Here is a 19,869-nt window from a genome sequence, read left to right on the forward strand (position 1 = left end):
TGGCTCGGCTCGGTCCGGAAGCGTGGTTTCTCCGAAAACCCCCGGAGAGCTTCACCCGAGCGCCGCCATCTCCATCGGGCGCCAAGCAACACCCCCGTTACATTTCATTTTGAATTACACTTTTAGCGTAAATTTTGCAAATTACACATTACAGCTCCAGCTGTTTGTCACAGACAGCATTGTATACAATACTCCACTTATTGTATGGCTTTCGTATCAATTTAAGGTGCCTTGCTCTTATTTGTGACTTTCCTCCCTTTCGGTGTTTGACCCACCCACAGTAGCTTTTCATGTCCACAGCAGATAGCGTCTTGACTGCAAAGACATTTTGGGACATGCTGAAACCTTCCCCAGGAATGCATTCCGTCCATTGTTTACCATTGGATATATCCTTTGTAACTCACCCTTCCTTCGTTTTTATTTGCTAGTTTTAGTTGTTTTTGGCTGTCCAACATGTCTTTGTCCATCCCGTGGAACATAGCCTGCTTATCATCTCTCTGACTGGTTCTTTGTATTCTTCCACTAGTGCTCCCTTTATGAGAACTTTTTTTCTTTTTCATGAGGTACTCCGCAAGAGTATGTGGTTACAGTTCTTTCCCTTGTATGCTTGCTTTTTCAGAGCAGTAAACTTACTGTATTTCTTTGAGAAGGTCTCTTGCCTTCTATCCTTCTGCTTGACTGATTCCACTTATCTCTGCCATTACCAGTCCATCAATCTTGCTTGCATGTGAGGAACAATGTTTTTGCTATTAGCTAGTTTATTATGGTCAATACTCTTTACTATTAGCATAACTCAAACAATCCTTTTCCTCATTTTTATGCCCATCCCATAGGCGCTGGAAGTAGGGGAGTGAGGGTGCTGAAGCAAACATTCTGAAGTTCAGAAGTACAATAAGCAATAAAGAGCCCTTTAAATTTTGTTTTTAAATTGTTACATTTGCTGTGCATTCGTTCAGGAGTCAAACGTCAGGCTCTATCTTCCAAAAAATTGCTGTTAGTTCAGTTAAAAGGGAGGTTGGTGTTTACTTTTATTTCGCTGACTGTAAAATGAGAGGATTTATGTGACAATCTTGCTGGGTAATGGGAAAGTGAAAAGTCTGTAGGATTTTTTTTCTAGCACACAACAAATTAAAAGGCCTGTAAATGAACTGCGCAAATGTTTCAGAATATATCAGAAATAGGAAGCACATTTTTTGTAATTCTGAAGTGCGGTAGAAACAAAGATTTTAATATGGCCAAAACAAATCAATACACTAGGTGATGCTGACTTTCACGCATCTGTTTGTTGGCTGTACAGTTTTGTCAGTAAAACTATATGTCTGTGCAAATGTAATTTCAATGGGCAATGAGTTGCCTGTAATGGTAACGCGCTGCCACATCATCCTTCAGTAATATATTTACAGCAGGCTGCTCCAAAATGTACCAACAGCTACATACTACATCCTTACCAGTCCCTTGGGCTGAATACATTGGCTGCACATTTTTTTGTGTGACACATGCATTTTTCGCAAACCCTATGATTTCAATGATGTAAAATGGAAGCACCCCACTTTGAATATGATTCCAGCACCACTGGTGCATGCCAACTGCGAAATATCAATTCAGATATGAGCCCTTTCTGGTTCGCATCTTTTCAACTGTCCTGTTTCTATACAGATCTTGAAGGAAGCAGCGTACTGTAATCTAACTAGAATTTGCTCAAATATCTGTCAAGCATTTCTCAGCTTTTACTTCAGTATTGTCTGTTAAAACACAAGTGCTGAAAAAGACTAGTCTTCATAAATGAAGCATATAAACTGTATTATTTGCAATTCACATCTCAACAAAACATTAACACAGATTTTAATAGGATCCGCTGAAAACTGGACAGGGACACATTCAGAGGACTTCTCACAATTATCTAAAACTACACGGTGATATCGAGAGCAATAAAGAAAGTATGGGCTCGGATATTATAAATGATGGGGGGTTTGATGTCAAAGAGTTTTTATAGCACTTGCTACCTTAGCAGAGCTTTTTTTCTAAGCATTCCTAATGTTTACAGATGAGAGACCAAAGGAATATGACGATTGTGAGGCCTAAGATTCTATTTCAACCAATATAAAGGGGGACCCCTGACGGCGAATGATAGGCAGGAGAAACAGGGGAAGGAAAAAAACAATATCAGCAAATACCCCCTGCCTATATATCAGACTTTCAATATGCCCCAAAGGAAAAGGGGTCAAAATATTTTAAAGCAACAACTAGGGCTGACCAGCAAATATGTTCAAAAAAGTTCAGAGATAAATACATTTATTTTTCTTTTAGTCTCATTATTTCAGACATTGTTATCAAATTTAACATAATAGATAGTTTGATTCATAAAGTATAATTAATATATACAAGTCCCACAACTAACATTCATCGCCATCAGTCATACTTGCATTTACTCATAGAGATATACACATTCATTCAACAGTATAATTCCAAAAACATCAAAATTTCAATCCAGGTGGAAGAACAGCCTCAAGATGTCAGGATAGTAAGTTCTCGTATACCCTCCCAATGGTGGATGGAGGCAGGGTCCAAGAAAATGAGAGAGACTAAACGCCAACGCGCTTTTCGGTGTGTAGCCCAGAACAGGGCAACACCTTCATCAGGGCGGCGATAAATAAGTGGTGTAGGACAAACAAGCTTACCTGAATGGTAGGGGTATTCAATTTCCTCCTTCTTGCAATGGCATAGTGATTACCATAAAGTTCAATAGGACGATATCGATTAGCCGCGGCACTATGAGAGAGTCAAGATCCAGCTGATTCCAGAGTTATTCAGATTCTGAGAGAGCATATCCTTCATTGGGCTTTTCAAAGAAGTGACGACATACGTTCATCATAAAAGGGCTACAGCATATTCGGTGGTAATTAAAGATCCCTTCTGTATAGGAGTTCCTCCGGCGGTCGGCGTGACGGGAGGCTCCCAGCCATCGGTGATTCCATTTCATTCACATTAAATAACCAAGTTACTTCCTTTGCACACTTGAATCGCTAAAGATAGCGATAGCAAGCAGAGAAGGCTTATCCAAGGGAATGGTAGAGGGACAGCAACTCGGGTACAGCTTAGCACAGTAATCTCAAATCTGTTTCTCTACTAGAGACTAGTGGCATAATTCAGTGGGCAGTATTAATGAAACCCTAAAAATAACTGCATGACTCACAGTCCATATCATGTACATTCTTCATTCCACCTACACACTCTTTACATCCACCTGACCCCCACCCTGCTGGTATCAATGCAGCCCTCGGCTGCACCAGAGACTATACTTTTTGACCCCTGGGAAAATGTATGCTGTTACCCATGGTGTACAACATCACTAAAATCCATTGGCAAAACCAGAGGCCCCAATGGCGAGACATATTGGCTTTGCCAATGCTTGTTAATTTTGCCTTCAGTATATTCGTCAATTATCCTGATTCCTTCTCAGAAATTAAAGACATACTTAAACAGCTTCAGTTTGCTGCATTTTAGTGCCACCTAGTGGTCACTAGAAAAACTGCAGCAGAAAATGGAAGATGCAACCTCAATCTTACAGCTATTGAAGACTACTATAAACAAGCACTGGCATTGCAAAATGGATCTCACGTTTATCTAAAGGTAAGCAAGACTAATTTGCAGAGCCAATGTTTGTTTTTTAAGTGAGCACACACCTCAAGTCGTGCAATATATCAGTGGGAGGATGCCTCATGTGAAACATTTGATACTCCTGCTGGCCGGTATCTTGCAAGATTCTTTTATGCAATATGTGAAAAAAAAATATCTTATCCCAGAAAGCATCACCCACATTTCACTATAAACGCATAATTTTGTGAATTTCAGCAGCACAGACTATGTGATTTTGCATAACAAGGTGAGCGTAAAGACCAACGTGAAGGTACATCTGAACCTACTGTCTTGCAGTGGGCAGGTATATGCAGGGCATCACGGAATGGCGAGTTATGCAGCATAACGGGACACAATCTGTGGCTATTTCAGCACCTATTTATACTGTCCAGGCAAAGTTGCACTTTATTTGAGTTATTTGTACACCTGAAAACCCCAATCAGCAACTGGTGACCAGTTAACCTTGGAAAAGGGTCTGATGTTGCTTACACTTACTTCGAACTATAAACAACACTTTTTGTGAAATCTATAAATTACGCAGATTATTGAATGTGTGGCAAATGAGGCAAATCCATAATTATGTTAAAAATGTAGCAGCCTGGATGCTTAGCAGGTTTGTCACGTCTGGCAAATATTCCTTCTTGACACTGCATGTGTGTCTGAGTGAAGATGCTTTTGCCCCTTGTAAAGAGCTATGAATTCTCACTTTGTTTTGGGTTATGTTTCAGATCCTCTGGTACGAGGCAGGCTACTTGGCATGTGTCATCATTGGAATCCTCTTCATCATCCTCCTGCCCCTTGTGGGCTTCTTTTTTTGCTGCTGCCGCTGCTGTGGAAAATGTGGAGGCCAAATGTACCAAAAGCAAACCAAAAACATGAAGTGCAAAAGGAACTATCACTACACTGCAGTCTTGCTGGTTACCACCATCATTTTGTAAGTAGAAGTAGAAACTACTTTTGAGCAGTAGTGTCACATCTTCAGGGTTTCTGTGGTTTTTGGATGCACAGAAGTGATATTTGAACCAATGGTACAATTAAACAGGGTAACAACTCATGGCCAAGTATGCCACAGTAAATATGTTTTTGTACATAAAAAATACTTCAGTATGATATGGAAACATGATATACTGTCAGCTAACTTTAACTTGCATTGCAAAGCTGATAGGCCTGTCCTTTCATTTTGCATACGCCAAGCTATTGGCTTTGCCAATACTGTTTGTAAAACATTGTTCAGAAAAGTTTTACAAAATTCAAAATACTGGAATAAAAGCAAACTTATATCTTAAGGTGTCGCAAAACTGCATATTGAATTCAACATTTACAATCTTTATGAATGGCATAGTTTATTTCTCCGATACGTTTCCCACAGGAAACTGAACAAATTTTGAATTAAGAACATGTTAGAATGGTGTTCCCCCTAGATTTTGGCCCTGTCTGTTATCGTTGGAAGTAGAACTCTCTGCACTTTACCCTGATAACCAGTAGTAAAGTGCCTGTGCTCCCACTATTAACACGACTGAATTGGGAATAACACTCGTTGTCATATGTAACTTACCTATAAGTCCCAGTATATGTTGCAAAGTGTACCCAGGGCCTCTTCTTTAAATGTCACTAGCGAACTGCAGCACCTATTGTGCCATTTACTACTGGGCAATGCAAACATGGCCCCAGGCCTACCATTGTAGCCTGACCTGTCAAAATAAACGCTTTCAATGGGTATAAACCTTCCTTTAAATAGTAATGTCACCCCCTAAGTAAGGCTTATAGCCAGTAAGGTAAGGAAGCAAGATATTTAAATGGGGGATATGTAGAAATTTAAAGTTAAACTTGTCCGTAGAGTGACTAATTCCAAAAAGCTATTTTAACTGGAGCAAGACTAGCTATTCAAAAGAGAAACACTGGTATGCACTATTACATTTAACAATGCTATCTTCAACTAGAAAACAGCTAGAAATGTTTATTTGTGGACTCTTGGTAATATTTATTAAGAGCTAAATTCACTAGTGAAATTGGATTTTTAATTCATTTTAAGGAAAGGGTACTTTAGAAAGTTACCTTTCCTATACCTAAACCCTCTGAAGGATAATTTACATTTGCTTCCAGCTGCAACCCTTTGAGGGCTCAAACCCTGAATGAGGTGTGAACACCGCTCCCAGAGCAGAGACAATGCCATGGGTCTGTGGAGATGCTTCTGTTTGCCTGGCAGAATGACCATCTGGGCAGTGCCCAATAACTTAATTTACTTCAAAGGGGCCTCCCCAGTCACAGGCAGATGTAAGATGACACTTGGGAAAGCCCATTTCTTTGTTTCCCCAGTTATCCAGGGGGAAAGAGCTGTCCCCAGACCTGGTTTGAAGTGACTACAGAGGAGGGGTTGTTCTTTTCCCTGGCAATATCTCTGGGGTGGGTACAGGGGCTATGCACAAGGGGGGAAAGGGCTTTCCCATATTGAATTTAGGCAGAGAGAGTCACTATGTGATTGTTTGTAGAATGGTACATAGGAAATGCTCCCAAAGTGGGTACGGTAACCCATGAGAACATTTACCCCATTTGGTTAGAGAGGAGCCAGGAGTCTCCCCACTGCTAACTCATGCCAGACGTACATGTGGCATCCCCAGTACCCTCCTCATAACACTATTGGACCTAAGGAAGATAAGAAGAGGACTGAACCTGCTGCATGAGACTCGAGAGGAGCCCTGAGCCCTGAACGACTGGACATGCTTTCTCTTTTAACCAGTAGAATGAAGTGGCCTGCAAGGGTCATACAGCTGACTTCCTTTTCAAACTACAAGGGCACATAAGCTACAAGAGGCATTTCCTGAACCAGCTGACCAGTTACTATGGAACTGCCCTGGACCCTTCTGTTTGCCTCTGATGGAGTGAGTTTCCACCTGAAGTGCTATTCCTGAGGTCCGGGAAACATGGCTATATCTCGCTGGTCTTCACCTGCCACCCCTTGTAACCTGAGTCTTAAAACTTTTTTAGTTCTAAAGACCTCAGGGGGACCGGGGAAAACCTGCCAAGCTGATCCAATCAGGTGCGTTGCTGCTGGGCTATAAAGTCAGATTTCTGTTGCTTTGAGTTTCTCAGCAGCAGTAAAACTGATCAGCTGGACCGTGCAGAGAAGGTATCTGGCCTCGTGGAGCCCTCTTTGGCTACATTACTTAGGGTGGGTCATCAGCACCCTTAACTAATAACCCAATTTCTTACATCAATGCTTGCACAACCTAATTTGCTTTCTGCAAAATTTTAAACTGACCAAATGCCCCGACCATCTTAGTGGTATGCAGTAGCCTCTGGACTAGATATGCAGGAAAATGCCCCTCTTCGCTTGTCATGAATACTGCCTTTGTGTGCGAAAGCTTGGGATTTAATGCAACATGGTAAACACATGTGATTAAACATATTCAACCTCATAAAGTCAAACAGCGGAAAATTATGCCTGTTGCTGTGGTATTATGATCTGTGAGTACAGACAGCAATATAGACTGAGTGCTAGAGAGCAACACAGAGAGGGTGGGCAGCAGAGATATGTGGCAGAAGTGGCTTATAGGGGAGAGAGCAAGAGCAAGAAAACCTTTACATTCCCATGGAGTGCTCAAACAAAATGAAAAAAGTAGTTCCCTGGTTTGAGGGCTCATCCAGCCAAAAGTCAAGTCATCCAGTCAAAAGGATGGAAAAGAAGCTCTTCCCCTGAGGAGTGACAAACACAAGAGGAAGGAAAGCCATCCTATAAGAAAGAATCAAATGTGATTGACAAGAAAAGCTAACCAATGATTAGCGATGGGCTGAACCAAAGCCCACTTCAGGTATTGGTATTTTACACTCCAGGTCTTTGGCAACAGGCAGCTAAAAGCTGTCTGTAGGCAAAACCTAAAAAGGGGCTGCCAAGCACTTTTGATGAGATGGTGGCCTGGGAAAAGTTTAGAAAACATTTCAAGGGTAATTGTGAAGGTGGTTGGGTATGAATACCTGCCTCGAATGAGACTACACGAGTAAGCAAAGTGAGCAAGCCGGCCTTTCTTAAACAGGGCTTGGATGGCTTTGTGCCCAAGAAGATTTTAAATTAAATGTGGTCAACTGATGCATTCTATAGCACAATTTCCACATAAAAGCCAGAGGATATGCAGGGGCACTCATACAATGTTTAAGTACTCCCCTGATGTGCCAGGCAAGAGCTATGTTCTTCAGAGTTGCTGAGTCCAGCATCTCCATGAAAACCTTTGAAAATTGAAGTAAAATAATGTATTTGTCTGCACGATTTCCCTATTAGTTAGTTATTGAGCTATACGTTTTACAGATGGTTCAGAAACACTCAGAATGCAATTTTCAAATGGGCAGTTCCAAAATGTTAGTAGCCTTTGCATAACTTCTACATTCGGCAACTTTTTATTTTTAGGTCTTGCCTATCAAATAACTTAAGTAGTGGGCATAGGAACTGCCCATTGCTTACCACACATTAGTTTTATTGTCACTCTTATTTGCATGCCTAGTCACTAGCGTTTTTTGGGGGGAGTTTTATATAGTGTAAACTCAACCCGAAGGTATCAGAGTGCCATACATGAGCACCAGTTGTGTTACAGACTGACACATTCGTTTTTGCCCAGAACCGCAGGATATTGAGCGTCCCCGCCAGGACTTGAACCGCGTTCCCCAACTTTGAGGTTAACCGCTCTAGCTGTTAAGCCACATCCTCTCCACAGCTTGTATGGGCTTTTCTTCCTTCTCATCTGTTTGTCCATCCCCTGGAACATGGGTACATTACTTCTGTCCTTTCACTTTGACACACTACTTTATTTTTTAGCTTTGGTTAAGCACTCAAGAGTGCATGTGTTTTCCAACTGTCTCTTTCTTGTGCGTCTCTTCCCACCTTACCATACTCTATGTTACTTTCTCTCACCCGTGTGTTTCTCCCCTACCCTACTCTATGATGCATTCACCTTCACATGCTTTTCCTCCCCACATTGCTTTCTTGCCCAGTGTCCCCACACCCCAACTCGACGTTGCGCTGTCTCTTTCTATAGCTCTCTCCACTTGCTTTAATCTCTCTAAGGTGCTCCGCATTGTTCTCTAACCGTATGCATCCTCCATGTAGTTTCCCCGTGTCCTCCATGTTGCTTCAACCCACCCAATTCATAGTTTCATCCTGCCCTCCTCCTGTGTTGCTTATCCCATCCTCCAATGCTTTGTCTCCCAATCGTCACAGAGACAAGCCAAACACACAATTTCAGTTCCAAAGGGTGTGAAAAGAAGAGAGCGTGTCTTTGCTGCCAGTCATGTTGTTGTCAGGCATAGTGTAATGCTTAGGCCAGCTACGGTCCAGAGCCCCCCATCAGTGAAAGATTACCATACAGTCACACGTTAGCCAGCCTGCGCAGGAGTGATGAAATGTTCTAACTCTACAGGGGTTGTTTCAGGAGGTATAGGGATATTGAATACTAAATGAGCAGGACTTTATGCCACTCATTTACTATTCAGTATCCCAGCAGCCCCTGTTCTGCTTTCCGTATATGAGCCTGCACCAACTGAAGCGTTCTCAGTGCAAATGCCACAATAAAAATCCTTTTAGGAGCAGGAGACACTGTACACATTGCCACAGAATGACAGGACATGCTTGTTTCCAGTTCATAACATGTGTACCAGGATGAGGAAGTCCCTAACAAACTGGCAACTCCCAGAGATAGGACTATCAGGAAGGCGTCCTGCCAGTGTAGCTGAGTGAATACTGCATTAGATGGGTCACCTATGCTACGCCAGTGTTTGTCTGCTCAATGCCCTAAACTCTGCAGTGGTGTTTAGGTTAAACGAGCTTAACTGAACCATCACTGGCGTCCATCCCTGGCACTGGTTGACTATTGGAAAATAAAGCACCTTCACTATGATTCCCCCAGACCGAGTTCAGGGGAAGCTGTTGCAGCTGCCTAGACAGTGTTTAATTTGAGCCAGTGGTTTCCGATGTTCGACACCGGCACTTATGACAGCAGCCACATGGTGGTGCTGTTTGTGTAATTTAGAGATAAGCAGAGCAACAGTTGTTTCACTAATTCAATATACATTAAAGACAACTAGTACCTGCTGCCCTAGCCATTCTTACAGCTTTGGGGGCCACAATCAGTCTGAATTGTCACTCTTGTAGCAGTGTGATGATTAGTAGTTGTGTAGGAACTGTGATGGCAGCGCTGACTGGGGCAATGGGCAGTTCAGGCTGCGATGGCTTCCTGACGAGAGCTCTGGCACTTATGTTTTTTACAAATTAAGCACCCTTGCTTCTTCACCGACGCTTAAGAGAGACACCACAGTACTGCAGTGAACCTTCTTGCACTGGCACTTTTTTCCCTTTGTCTGTTGTTCTTTTAGACCATAGTGTTTTGTTGTATTGCCCTTGTACAAGCTGTGTTCTGAATTGAAACGTCTGTGCTCCTGACAGATCCGTGTTTGCTACTGGGAAACATCAGCTGCTAACTACAAATACAGGACAATTTGAAGATCATTGTTATTATAAATTGTGTGTGTGTATATATGTGTATATATATATCTATATATACACATACATATGTATATATATAGCGCTTACTACCCTTGACGAGGGGTTGAAGCGATTTGCGGCAAGAACCGCTCGCTTCCAGAACCCAATGTAAGAAGGCTGTAGATTAGTAAAAAGTGTTGTTTTTTTCCTTCCTTATGGATTAGCTGTGGTTAGCATTACGTTAGTGCTTACTGAGATCTCAGGCATTTACTGTGATTGTTTTAAGAGGGATGGATGAATTGAAGTGGATTAGTAAAGGGAGGAGGTGACCTGTTATTAGGCGTGGTGGTCGGCATGTGCAACTGTTAGTTGGATGAATTGGATAAAGGAGGAACAGTTTGAGAAGGGTGTATGGGAGTTCATAGTAGTCGGAGAAGTGTGGGATGAGAGTGGAGTTTATGGGCAGAGGTTGAACAGGAGTTATGGGGCAGAGGTTCAACAGAAAATGTTTTATTTTTTTATTTTTCCCAAAGTAATTACATATAAATATATAGAGACATACCCACATATTTAAATATATAGCAATATGTATAGATGAATACACACATAAACACATAATTATGCAATTTTTATGTACAATGCTCGAGTTCCACTATATAAACACCCATATGTATACACGTGGCAATATTTATATTGTCAGACATTCATGTGCACTGTGCAGGGATAAACATGTTTTTTTTAAACATATCTAAACACATTTCTACACACTTAAACGTACCTTCACTATAAGCATATTCTCATACTGTGAAACAAATGTATTATCACAGAAAAACACAAACCCCCAAGTACATAGTAATCTCTGCGTAATCTCTGCGTATGTTAACTGTATGATTTGACACATACATATTCGTCAAGCAAAAACATCAAATGACTGTTTTTTAATTTTTGCTATGCACATTATTTTTTCTATATATAAGTATATATATATATTTTTAAAACAAGGTTATATATACATACAGACAACCCTACATATCTAAATATATACACATAATAATACGTGTACGTATATAGATGCACACATATGCATTACACTTAGTAATATTTCTGTACAATGAACTGATTCCTATGTATCTTCATCCATATGTACATAATATAATATTTACATGTGTGTAGTGCATGATTATAGATACGATCTTTTTTAATGTATAAAAAGATATTGTTATACCCTTAAAGGTGCATTCCCATATTTAATACGTCATGCATGCTAGCTATAGTTTACTGAATATAGGGTTCCAGTGCATGAATATCAGAGTTAATATGTGTATGCTTAAGGCCAACGAGCTGTTATCCTCTTAGAAGTTCAGTGCAAGGAATGAAGTTATTGTTAATGATGACTGAAGAGCTCAGTTGGTTGAGCACTTACTGCTGTTCTGACATAAGTTACAGGTCAAACATTCAAATTGTGGCAAGGCTGTGCAAACTTTCATACTTGTATGTTAGATGGATTGAGTGTGAGTATATTAGGTAATAGTAATATTCACCCCTCGCGCACACCCTCCGCCCAAAAAGCGGTACACTGGGGACACCTCCCTGCAAGAGAGGCCATCCTGCAACTACTTCAGAGCAATAATGTGAGAAACTACTACTTTGCATGCAGCCCATGTGCAGTTGCTGCTTCGTACTGCAGAGTGACCACGAATGGCGCTGCACAGCCAGGTGCTGTGGTTGGAGAATAGGTAGGTGGCTTGTCGAACATGCACTGCCAGGAAGCCTCCTGACCTGGTGTGGGAGAAATCCTCACCCATGACCTCTCCTCCTCATTATAAGAGCGGCGCCGGCACCCGTGTCACAGCTGGATCGTCATAGAGCGTTTCTCTTCAGTTATCACTCTCCCAGCATCCTCTCTTCTTCAGACCTCCGGCAACTTGGGAACACAGGCAGTACCAGAGTTAACTCAACGGTCCCCTCAGTATGCAATAATACTGTTAGATGCACTACAAAGCACTTCTAAACCATTATGTCCCTCCTGCCACCAGCTCATTAACATTTCAACGGTATGTAGTAGATACATTGCCTTTCAGTATCATAACATTATATGCACTGAGTCAGGCAATAAACACCCTTTATTCTCCATAGATGTTTTCTAGATGCAAAGGAAGCTTTAATCATTAGGACTTTTTAGCGCTTGAGAGGCAAGACGGAGAAAACAATCACAATTAAATCTTATTACGGTATAACCAATTTGGTTACACAATAACTACTTCACAACTAAGATTGGGATAAGTATGGTTTCTATTATGAATTTAGAAACAGATTGATATAAGTAAGTCTCAACATTATCAAATAAAAATATAGGACAGACAGATTGGGTCCAAATCTCCTAAGGAGATTAACCCTATATAACAAAAAGCATACAACTGGTTCAGTGATAACGATGCAAGTAATATAAAAAAAAGAATTGAACATCAAATTGCATCAATTGATTTTCAAAGCTAAGCATAAGGACCCTAGCTCTCCATACACTGCCTTACAAGGGACAACCCTAAACTAAGAAGCATTGAGTAAGAATATATAATAGAAAGGTGTCAGCTGTCAAAGTCTTCAGTAGAAGAAACTCCAACCACGGGTCATGTAGCATAAAATCACACTAAGCAGAAGCAGAGGTTTGCACCTCATTAAGTCATAAGATGTCTCTCTGACCCTCAGTCCTAAAATGTCTCTCTGACCCTCTCTATGCTACAGCATATGACATTTTTTTTTTTTTTTGTTTTTCAAAAACCTTTATTGTTCCATCGAAGATTACACCGCTATTCAGCCAACAACCCGGAGGCAGGCAGCTAGTATACGAGGCGGAACTCCGCCCAAGCATTTGAGATCGTACTTTCAAACGGCAATACAGCATTTTACAATGGAACAAACAAAACAGAACTAATAAAGAGCCCGAGTCGAAGGGAAGCAAACAGTAAATGATCGAAATGACATAATCATCTTCACGCTGCGCCCACAGCCCGCCCAGACAGAGCAAGCGACAGACAAAACCCCCTCAGAGAACGAACCCCATATCCCAGATCACGTATGCCAGGCGGATCACCACTTACAGCACCCCACAGTCGAACTCCAACCTCGCCACGTCATTTAGGCCACGATCAGCCCGCTTGGTCATCTTCCAACGCTGTCGTACTAGCCAACCAGTCTACCAGTGGCTGCCAGATATCTACAGGCCGCGAGCGCTGCGGCAGCTGGTCCCAGTATGAGGTCAGCTGCTCCCTACAGTACACCGCCGATCTTATCCAGGCCTTCACGTTTGGCGGCGTTGTCTTCTTCCAGTGTAGCGCTACCTGACGCTTAGCAAGTAATAATAAGATGGCCACAAGCCTACGTGAGGTCTTAGGCACATTTCTAACGAATCCCAATAGGGCCACAAGTGGGTCCGGCCCCAGTACCATCCCCACGATCTGCCCCACGGCATTGAAGACTGCAATCCAGAAGTCGCGTATGGGGCCACACACCCATACAAGGTGATAGAACGCGGCATCCTGCGCACCGCATCTCCAACAGCACGCATCAGACCGCAGACCCATCCTACACAATTGAATGGGCGTCCGGTAGGTCCGGTGCAGATAGTTGAAGTGTACCAACCGCAGCCTATAATTAGGGGATAGGTTTTCAAGTTGGGAGCAACAGTACTCCCACTGCTTCTCGGTAATAGATATACCCGCTTCAAGTTCCCACTCGGATCTAGAGTCAGTGTACGCAGCCGGAGCCGTGCTTTGAGTAGCTCTATAGATCCGTGTGATCAGTTTGCGCGCGGAGGAGTTCGAGAGTACGTCCTCCAAGGCCGCAATCGTCGGCGGAGCCTCTGGAAACATAGGGTACCTGCCCTTGCAGGCAGACCGCAGTTGATAGTAGAGAAGAAGCTCCGATGCCGTCGGTTCCGGCGCTGCCGCCATGTCCCGCACTGTGAGGAAGGTATCGTCCGGGTACAAGTCTCCCGCCACCTTCAGTCCGCAGGCCTGCGCCCGCCGCGCCACTGACGCGTCCGTCAATGGCCCCAATAGTGGATTATCCGCGAGGGGCATACTCGGCGCATATAAGTCATCTACGCCTGCACGTTTGGCAATGCTTGACCAGGCCCAGCGTACCATCTCCACAGTGTCAATGTCGTCCCTGGAGCGTCTGTATCTCTGATATGCCGCTGCACGAAGGGGGCAGGGGGCCGCAACATCCATCTCGATAGCCACGTGCGGCTGGTAAGGGATCGGGTGCTGCCAGTAGTGCAGATACTGGGCCTGAGCACTGTACGCATATAGCTCCATGTCCGGGGCCGCGAGTCCCCCCTGACGGAAGGGAAGTGTGAGGAGGTTCCAGGCCACTCTGGGCTGCTTACCCGCCCAGACCAGTTCAATCAAGGCGGAGCGGAGCCGGCGAAAGAACGACTTAGTGAGTGGCACGGGGATGTTTACGAATAAGTAGAGAAACTTAGGAACGACCACCATTTTAGCAATTGCTATGCGGCCCATCAGAGATAGCGGCAGCGCTTTCCAGCGCTTCACTTTGCACTCCAGCCATTCCACGGCCACCCCAAAATTGGCCAGCCATATGTCCTGTATCGATCGGCTAAACCGTATGCCCAGGTATTTAATCTCATCAGTGACCCAGTCAATCGGGAATTCCGTGTGGCATTGACTCGTACCGTCCGTCAGCGGGAACATCGCCGACTTTGACCAGTTGATATCGATACCCGTGAGGCCGCTATACCTTGTCACCTCACGCATCAGTGGGTCGAAGTTTTCCGATGGATTCATCATATATATAGTTATGTCGTCGGCGTACATAGAGACCAGCAGGCCACGCGACGTGAAGCCGATACTGCGATGAGTGTGGTGTTGGCGCAAACGAGCTGCCAGCGGCTCCGTCGCAATAGCGAACAGCAATGGCGACAAGGGGCAGCCCTGCCGAGTGCCTCTTGTTATGGGGATCGGGGAAGACGTCTGACCATTAACCCGTATCCTAGCCGTCGGGTGATTATAGATTATTCCAATACGCCTGGCAAAGGAGGGGCTGAAACCCATGCGAGTGAATAACGCCCGTAGGAATTTCCACTCTAGTGAGTCGAACGCCTTAGTGGCGTCAAGCAATGCGGCCGCGGCTTGTACCTTGGGATCCAAATAATGCAGGAGCCCAAACAGCACTCTAAGATTGTGGGAAGTGGACCGCCCCATCACAAAGCCCGACTGATCGGACAACGCTATCTGAGGCAGCATAAGTTTCAGGCGGTCAGCGAGTAGTTTCGCGTAGATTTTGGCGTCAAGATTAATTAGCGAGAGTGGGCGATATGAGTCCGGGGTAACAGGATTCTTGCCAGGTTTAAGCAGCGTAATGATGAGGGCCTCTCGCATCGAGGCAGGGAGGATGCCAACCTCCATCGCTTCCTCAAAAACATTATGCAAGCGAGGGACCAGTAGGTCTGCGTACTCCTTGTAGAAGGCTGCCGTCAGCCCGTCGGGGCCTGATGCCTTGCTGAGCGGCATAGCGGCTATAACCGCTCGAATGTCCTCCTGCGTGAAGGGGAGGTCCATATATTGTCGGGCACTATTACTGAACCACGCAAGAGCTATGGTGTCCAGGTAATCACTAATAATAGTGTCGTCAGGGGACACCTTAGAGGTGTACAAGTCCTTATAGTAGTCTGTCATCACCGCCAGTATAGCCGGAGGATCTCGAATCACTGCACCCCCCGACTCCTGTAGCTCAAGAATATGCTCCGACCCGCGTGGCGGGCGCAGCAGATTTGCTAGTGTTCGGCCAGCTCTATCACCCTCTCCGTAACGCCTGGCCTGAGAATCTTTGGACAAGAACCTGACCTCCCTCTCAGCCTCCTCTTGATATTCGGTCAGTTTCGTCCTGAAGTCTGCACTCGCACCACCAGACGGGGCTACCACCATCGCAGCTTCAAGCTGAGCCAGTTCAGATTCCAACCGGCCGAGAGTAGCTCTAATGGAGCGCAAAACCCCAGTTTTTAGCGCCATGCAGTGACCTCTTGTCACAGCTTTACAGGCCTCCCAGAGCACGCCAGGTGAATCTACTGAGCCCTCGTTTAGTGCGAAGTATTCCTCCAGTTTTTCCCGCAAAGAGTGCTGGAAGACCTGGTCGCGCAGAGCTCGGGACGGGAACCTCCAACTAAACGGCTGAATGTACTGCGGCGGGGTGGATATCGTTAAGCAAACCGGGGCATGATCAGAAAGTGACCGCGGCAAGTGAGTCACCTCTAACACCGATGAGTGCAGATCTCTGGACAGCAGCCAGAAATCCAATCTGGACCAGGCCGCACGATGAGCTGTGATACACGTACCGGCGCGGGTCTCAGGGTGCAGTGTCCTCCAGGAGTCCACCAGCCCTGCCTCTTGCATAATATGGCCAAGCGCCTCCGACGCCCTAGGGTGATGTTCCCGAGTGGTGCCCTGCCTATCTGCAGTATCTGACAGTACCACATTATAGTCTCCTCCCCACAGTATCGCAGCGGGTCCACAGTTCCGCACCTTATGCCACAATCCCTCGTAGAAATCTGGATTATCGTCATTCGGGCCATAAACATTCACCAGAATCACTCTCGCGCCGCACAGCGAACCTACCAACAGAACAAACCTGCCCCCCACGTCCCTGATTTCCTCATGCGTCCTCCAGTGAAGCCCTTTTCTGATAAGTATCGCCACCCCTCGAGAGTAATTAGAGTAGTGAGCGTGAACTACCTCACCCCATCGGTTGTGTCTGAGCAGCTGCGCAGCATTGTCCGTCAGGTGCGTCTCCTGCAGAAGGCAAATGTCCGCACCCTTCCTAATCAGAAAGGCCTGTATCAGTCTCACTTTCCGCCTATCATTCATGCCCCGTACATTCCAGGTAATACACTTTATGCTATTCACAGCACCTACGTGTTAACAGAGTTCGGGCAAGCCTCAAGCATACACCTACCCCCCAGTCACCCGGCCAAGTCACGCCAAATCTCGAGGCACGCATTTCCAATCCAGCGGGTCCCAGTATATGAGGGCGGCAATGCCACAGCAATCTGTACGCCCGCCGACCGGGCAGGGAACCTCCACCAGGCACCAAGCAGGGAAATAGAACTCGAGCAGGCCACGGACCCGTTCCCCGTTGCATCGATTCCTGCAGCCCGTCCCTGTCAGACAACACACATCCCACCCGGCCAGCTGGGCAGCCTGCCCGGTAAATGCCAGAACACCTCTTGCTAGGTGACTGTCGACATGACAGCGCGCTGTGCACAACGCGCGATTCAATAGCAGTTTTCGCCTCCTCCGACCCGGCTCTGAAACTTGAATAAAACACAACAAAAACCCCCAGCCCCAGCCAAACCCCTAACCCTCCCGCTCCAACCCCCCAATCAGGTTGTGCAATGACCTCCCTGGACCCCCTCCCAACTACAACAACTGTAACTACAGTCTCTAAATGTGAACAGTGAATGGGAATCATCCCTTGAGGTACGCAGGTTGGCCACCTACAGGCCCTGTACTTGTGACAGGGCGATCGAGCGCGAGACTAGTGTACCAGCTCAAGGACCATCCCCCCCCAATCCCGCAGCCCTGCTCAGCTCCCTCATAGCATCTGAAATTGGAACTCCAGGGAATTAAACATTCTCAATATGGCCCAGCACAGCGTAGACAGGCGACACCCAGCGATTTAACAAGAAGTAAACAGGAGTAGTCATTCAACGTCACTTAGCCTGTCCCGCTGGTCCGGGTCAACTGCAGGTGTCTGAGCCTTTTGGTCCTTTAACAGTTGTTTGGCATATTTCATAGCCGCCTTAGCGTCAACAAAAAAGGATGGCTTACCGGGACCTTGGACCCGGAGTTTAGCAGGGTAGATGAGGGAGTATTTGGTGCCCGCCTGTTGAAAAAGTTTCTTCGCCGGCAAAAATTCCCTTCGAGCGGCTTGAACCTGCATCGTATAGTCCGGGTATAGTGCAATGTGGTTGCCCCTGTATTGCAAGTCTGATATGTCCCTTGCCATTCGTAAGATCACGTCCCGGTCCCTATAATTCAAGATTCGTGCAATAATAGGCCGGGGCGGTGCACCGGGTTTAGGCCTGGGCCCCAGTGATCTGTGAGCCCTCTCGACCAGGAACATCGGAGACAATCCCGACCCAAACAGATCCTTACACATTTGTTCGACAAAGAGCTCCATGCTGGTTATGTCCGTCGTTTCCGCCACACCCGTGATGCGGACGTTGTTGCGCCGCGAGCGCGCCTCCAAATCCTCATTTTTCTGCTGAATGAGTGTCAGAATCTTCTCCATGCCCCGCAGTTGGCCGGCAAGGCCGGTCTGATTTTCCTCCGTGTCGGCCACACGTGTTTCGAGCGATTCCACTCTCCCCTCTTGTTTATCCATGCGGGACGTGATACCGTCCATGCGGGCAGCCAGCGCATCCATTTTGCCATCAATGCCATGTAAGCTTGTTTTCAGTTCCTGAAACATGGCCTTAATGTCCGCCTCCTGAGCACCACTCCGGTCCGCTCGAGAAGATTCGGCCTCATGGAGGTCTGGGTCTGGGTCCGGCGGCTTCTGCTTGGACTTGTCGAAAGTGATTTTCGGCTGCCGCGTGTCCGGTTTGCCCATGGCCACTCACCAGCCGCCACCCGGCGCCGCGAGTATGCTTTGGCGGCCGCGACCAGTCGCCGCCAGTCGCCGAAGATCAGCGTCTCACCGAGGGCAGTAGGGCGGTTAGTCCCAGTAGGTAGTCTGAAGGGCTGGGCCTCCAATATCGGGGCGCGCACCCTAAGCGGAGCAGGCGGGGAGAGTCACAGCGCAGGCCGCCGGAGCAGGACAACCCTAGTACAGCCGTGCACCGTCCACATCCCAGGTCAACGCTCCAACTTCACCACAGTATTGTCGGGGCATGCACGGCAGCCGACCTCGTCTCTCCGATCGTCGCCCTGGAACCTTCGACCATGAGACTTCTGCTTCAGGCAAAATGGCCGCCACTGCGATCAGCCGATCGGGCCCGTCGCCGTGCGCCGTCGTGCAATCCAGGGGCGGACGTTCGGCGGTCTTCCACACTAGCCGCCGCTTCCTCAGCTTCACTCCGACAGCCGTAGGGGGTGAGACCTTCGCCGGGGTGCGCTTTTCCTTGGGTGAGCGAACAGCCTCTGCCTCGCCCCTCGGACAGGTTTCGGGCACTCCACACGCAAGGCCCCGGCTCTAGCGAATGGTGTAGGCCGCCACGTCTCCGCGCCGCCCGCGGGCCGCTCTCCGTCCACAAGCCGCCGACGGGGTCAGAAAAGCCAGAGCGCAGGGCGGACACCCAGGACTACCGTCTCGGGCGGGGAGGACCGAGCTCGCACCCCAGTTCAGCTGATAATTGAAGGATTTCTGTGCTCGATCGGCGGAGCTGCGGTTTCAGGCAGCCATTCCGCTCGGCAGCCAAGCCACGCCCCCTACAGCATATGACATTAGTTGCATTCAAGGTACATCACGTGTTCATCTCCAGTAACTTTCCACGATCCAGGCACAAATTGGTTTCTGGCACCACCTTTCCCATATCGATATGTTGCTACTGCAGTCGCCCTTGGTCATTCTCCTCCTCCTCCATGGGAACTCACCTTTTTGCTCATTACCGTGTTTCTCCTTGTCAAGATCCATCTTCTTGCTATCTGAGTAAAACAAAAACCCTTTTTCCATACTAATGAGGCTTTATCCGCACCTGCAGTGGAAACAAAAATGCAAATAGACACATTCTACATTGAAGGTTAAATAGG

At 46.2% G+C, this 19,869-nt stretch overlaps 1 protein-coding gene across 2 annotated transcripts in view; it reads left to right on the top strand.

The window, feature by feature from the left end:
* Positions 1–19,869, top strand: part of LOC146867615 (prominin-1-A-like) — a 496,515-nt gene that overhangs the window by 130,831 nt on the left and 345,815 nt on the right. For both annotated transcript variants that reach the window (XM_085606443.1, XM_085606442.1), the window contains exon 4: positions 4,365–4,570. In XM_085606443.1, the coding sequence (XP_085462569.1) occupies positions 4,365–4,570 (206 nt within the window). The remainder of the gene's footprint in view (positions 1–4,364; positions 4,571–19,869) is intronic.

Source organism: Triturus cristatus, chromosome 1_2, assembly GCF_964204655.1.
Source record: "Triturus cristatus chromosome 1_2, aTriCri1.1, whole genome shotgun sequence".
Lineage (NCBI taxonomy): Eukaryota > Metazoa > Chordata > Amphibia > Caudata > Salamandridae > Triturus > Triturus cristatus.